Source organism: Dermacentor variabilis, chromosome 8, assembly GCF_050947875.1.
Source record: "Dermacentor variabilis isolate Ectoservices chromosome 8, ASM5094787v1, whole genome shotgun sequence".
Lineage (NCBI taxonomy): Eukaryota > Metazoa > Arthropoda > Arachnida > Ixodida > Ixodidae > Dermacentor > Dermacentor variabilis.
The window spans coordinates 135,247,541-135,251,456 of record NC_134575.1 but is presented as its reverse complement, the minus strand read 5'-3'; the positions used below and the strand labels follow the sequence as shown (position 1 = coordinate 135,251,456).

The 3,916-nt window shown below is 46.9% G+C and overlaps 1 protein-coding gene across 1 annotated transcript; it reads left to right on the top strand.

The window, feature by feature from the left end:
* The first annotated feature begins 1,788 nt into the window (after window positions 1-1,788).
* LOC142591580 (iris-like) lies at window positions 1,789-3,085 on the top strand. Its single transcript, XM_075703891.1, has one exon. The coding sequence runs from the start codon at window positions 1,789-1,791 to the stop codon at window positions 2,935-2,937; it is 1,149 nt and encodes a 382-aa protein (XP_075560006.1). The 3' UTR covers window positions 2,938-3,085.
* The last annotated feature ends 831 nt before the right edge of the window (window positions 3,086-3,916 follow it).

Below are 3,916 nucleotides of genomic sequence, written 5' to 3'. Positions count from 1 at the left end.
CCACGATTGGGCGACAAATATTCACGTTTGCCGACAAAGGTCCACGTGGGATAACGTAGGGACATCCGTGGTAGGGTATTCAAACTGCACGTTCGGCGATGTCCCATTTGTCTCCGAGCACGGACATTGGGACGTGATTCGGATGTTGTACGGATGAAGTGTTTACACTGGGAATATTAGGTTTCTCATGAGAACTATTTGGTTTGTAAAGGGAATGAAACGTCGTCTCTGTTTTTCGATGAGGTCACTTAATTAGCGCTGCCATTTAATGAACCACCCAAGTCAACAAGTATAGGTGCATCGCAAAGTATTTCTATCATCGTAGGCCCAGTTTAGGCGTCACTTGCACTTTCCCGGGTGCAAAACTAGTGCGTTTGGTGACCTTCCATTGCTTTACGACAGGCCCTGTGCAGCGTGTAAATGATAAATTCTCACATCCTGCGGCGGGACGTCAGAATCGGGCGTCCGAAGGATGCTGGTGTTGGTCGTGGTTAAAGGGAAGATTGCTCGTGCCAGAAGATTAGGAGGGAAACTGAAGACGAATAGCATGTTAAATTTGTTTGATAAAATGAACTTCTGTTACATAACAAAGTTCAGCCTTAGCGTGAGCGGAGGTTTGGAAAGCCAGAGATGATGCAAACCCGAAATTTAGGGGCTTCGCTACAATTGAGTTTCCGCATTAGGTAGCATGCCTCTCCGTGACGTCAGGTATTTTGAAAGCGTTTGCCTGTGACTAAAGTTACAGTTTAATGACATAGACTGCTCTATGGTAAAAGCGGGCTATAGGATATCAGTTATTCATCTACTCTTTCCAATCTTTAAAGGACACTGAAGATAAACGTCGATGGATTTTAGACAAATAAAGTATTCTTGAGAAACTGTACTATCGTTTATTTAACGGTAATGGGTTGATTATTAGATGAGAAAATGGCGCTCAGTTTCATTTTTGAATTTCGGGCTGATACTCAAAGCTAGTCAAAGTGACGTCAAGGATTGCAAAGCATTTGTTTTTAATTGCATGTTTTAAGTCAAAGTACGGGAAGCTTTCTAAGTTCCGTTTTTCACTCTTTTGGAATAAAATGTCAATTTTTACTGTTGAAAATCTAACCAGGCCTGAGCAGACGGCGTCAAATGCATGGCGTCATGGTAAACTTCGGGCATTTCGAAGCGGCGTAGCCACCCATCTATAGTTCTTGTTTTTCCTGGCTTGCCAAGTGTCTTCTCGCGGTAAGGGTGCTGTGTTTGTATCGTAGAGGGCTGATTTACTTACACAACTCAAATCTTTTTTTTTTCTTTTTAGTGTTCCTTTAAGAAATTTCCGGCACATTTCGTGAAACAGCCAGTGCGCGCACGCACGCACGCACGCACGCACACACAGATAGATAGATAGATAGATAGATAGATAGATAGATAGATAGATAGATAGATAGATAGATAGATAGATAGATAGATAGATAGATAGATAGATAGATAGATAGATAGATAGATAGATAGATAGATAGATAGATAGATAGATAGATAGATAGATAGATAGATATGGCCATTGCTGTTGCTGCTATTGTCATGGAACTCGTGAAATGTCCAGTAATAAGGAATCCGTTAACAAGAGGGATAGAAAGAACGATAAGGTTCGTCCCAAATCATCATTATCTCAAGTGAAAAGTACTCTATTTTTTCGTAGAATGTTCATGATCTCTCTCGCTATGTATACTTTGCATTTTGTGAAGAACGTCGGAATTTCAACTTACTTCTGGCTGCATTGCTTCTCCTCCTCTCAGCACTGGCAGAATGAAGTCCCAAAACATAGCTGACTCCCTGCTGAAGTTCTCCTTGCGTCTGTACAAGCAAGTCCTTTGTCATCAAAACAACCACATTGATAACGTCGTCTGCTCACCCATAATCATCGCCGCCGCGATCTCCATCCTGCTCGCCGGTGCCCGTAACAAAACTGCCAAGGAACTGTACGGCTTGCTGCACGTAAAGGCGAGCGTCGAGAAGTTGCGCGATCATTTTTCCGCGCTTCTCGCCGACCTAAATACATACGCTCCCGAGGCCTCCTTCCGCGTGGCAAGCCGGATGTACAGCGAGCAGCAGCTTCCGGTGCAAGCCGGCTACATCTCTCTTCTGCAAAACTTCTTCGGGACGACTGTCAAGTCCGTCGACTTCAGGAACAGCCACGAAGCGGCGCGGCAGGAAGCGAACGCGTGGGTTGCGCAGGAGACGGCCTCCAAGATTCGGGAAGTCATCCCGCCGGGAATCGTCGATGCCGATACAGCGTCGATCCTCTTGAACGCCGTCTACGTCCAGGGATTCTGGCAGTCTCCCTTCCAGTGGAGATACACCAGACCGCAAGAGTTTCACGTGGACTCCGGGAACAGCGTTCTGGTAGACATGCTTTATCAGGACCGTACCTACAGGGTGGGACACTCGGATGCTCTGAGGGCGAGGGCCGTGGAGATACCGTGCAGAGGTCTGAAGGTTTCCATGGTCATCGTCCTTCCCGACGCCCTGGACGGACTCGCTCTTCTCCAGGAGAGACTGACACCCGCCAGACTCTGCGAGCTTCTGTCTAGCCTCAAAATGGTCATGAACGTGGAATTGAGCCTTCCGAAGTTTAAACTCGATACGAGCATACTGCTGAAGGACAGCCTCATTGCCCTAGGCGCAAAGGAGGTGTTCGCTCCTGGCTACGCTGACCTGTCGGGTGTATTTGAGATTGGGCGGCCGGCGGTCGCTAATGTGGTTCACAAGACGTTCGTGGAGGTCGACGAGGGAGGCATGGACGCGGCGTGTTGGAGCGCCATGACGAGCCCCATGTGGTGTGCAACGATGCCCCTTTACTCAACGCGCTTTGTCGTCGACCATCCATTCATGTTCCTTATCAAGAGCAACGAACCGGACGTGATAATTTGCCTGGGTTCAGTGCGAAGACCGTGAGCACAGGCAAGATGGGGATCCGCATTGCGAAATTTTCTTTGAGCATAGATACCGCGAAATTTCTTGCACGGTCCTCTTCGAGGAAAGGCTTTATGTTGCACGCGATGAAGTGTATATCAAATTCAAGAATGTATTCACATTCGGAATGACGAGCTAATATGAAATAAAGTGTGACGTAGAAGGCAGCTTATGCAATATTGTTGGCTGGCTGACTTACCTGATTAAAGGTCAACATTTGCCAGTCTATAATAAATGTGGAAATAAAAAGGTCGCAGTGTCGCCCGAGATGGGAATCATCGATTGTGATAGCAAATTATTACCCAGCTGTACGAAGTACTTGCAGCTAAACGTTTCGACAGAATTACCTGTCTGGTTGGAAAATTTTGATTAGGACTTTGTGAGCGACTCCAAACAAATAAGTGAATGTTATTAGCGCGACGTTTCGGAGCCCATTCGGTTCTTCCTTCAGGGGGTATTCTTCGAGGATGGCGGTCTGCAGCTTTTAAAAGGTCCTGTGCAGAAAAGGAGAGGAGCGCGCGGAAGGTGGGAAGACACTTGACAGACAGGAAGGGGCGAAAGGGTGGGATGGCTGCAGCAGTGCTGGTCGGCCGGAATGACCGATTTTGAGGGCGCTTGACCAGCGAGAGTGCGCAAGCGAAGATAAAAGGTGAAAGCGAATGTTGGTTGTCAGAAATACGTCAGGAAAAGAAACCCGCACCCAGAATATTTTGATGCCACAAGCTTATTGGACAGGTGGTCTGAAGCAACACAACAATATATCCTAGACGGAGATGGAAACAAACTGGTAGGGGACGCGGCATTAAATTTTAAATTAAATGACGAGGTTGTAGTTTAGGAAAAAAGGGGCATGAAAGAGAACCAGATAGAAAGGGAGCTGGCGCTGACAATTTTCAACTGGAAGAGAGCCGAAGAGATAATTCAGAAGCGCACAGCCACGGGGCTAGACGAGGTTCTCGTT

Coding starts and splice junctions, on each gene's coding strand:
- LOC142591580 (XM_075703891.1), top strand. CDS start 1,789: ATGAAGTCCCAAAACATAGCTGACTCCCTGCTGAAGTTCTCCTTGCGT.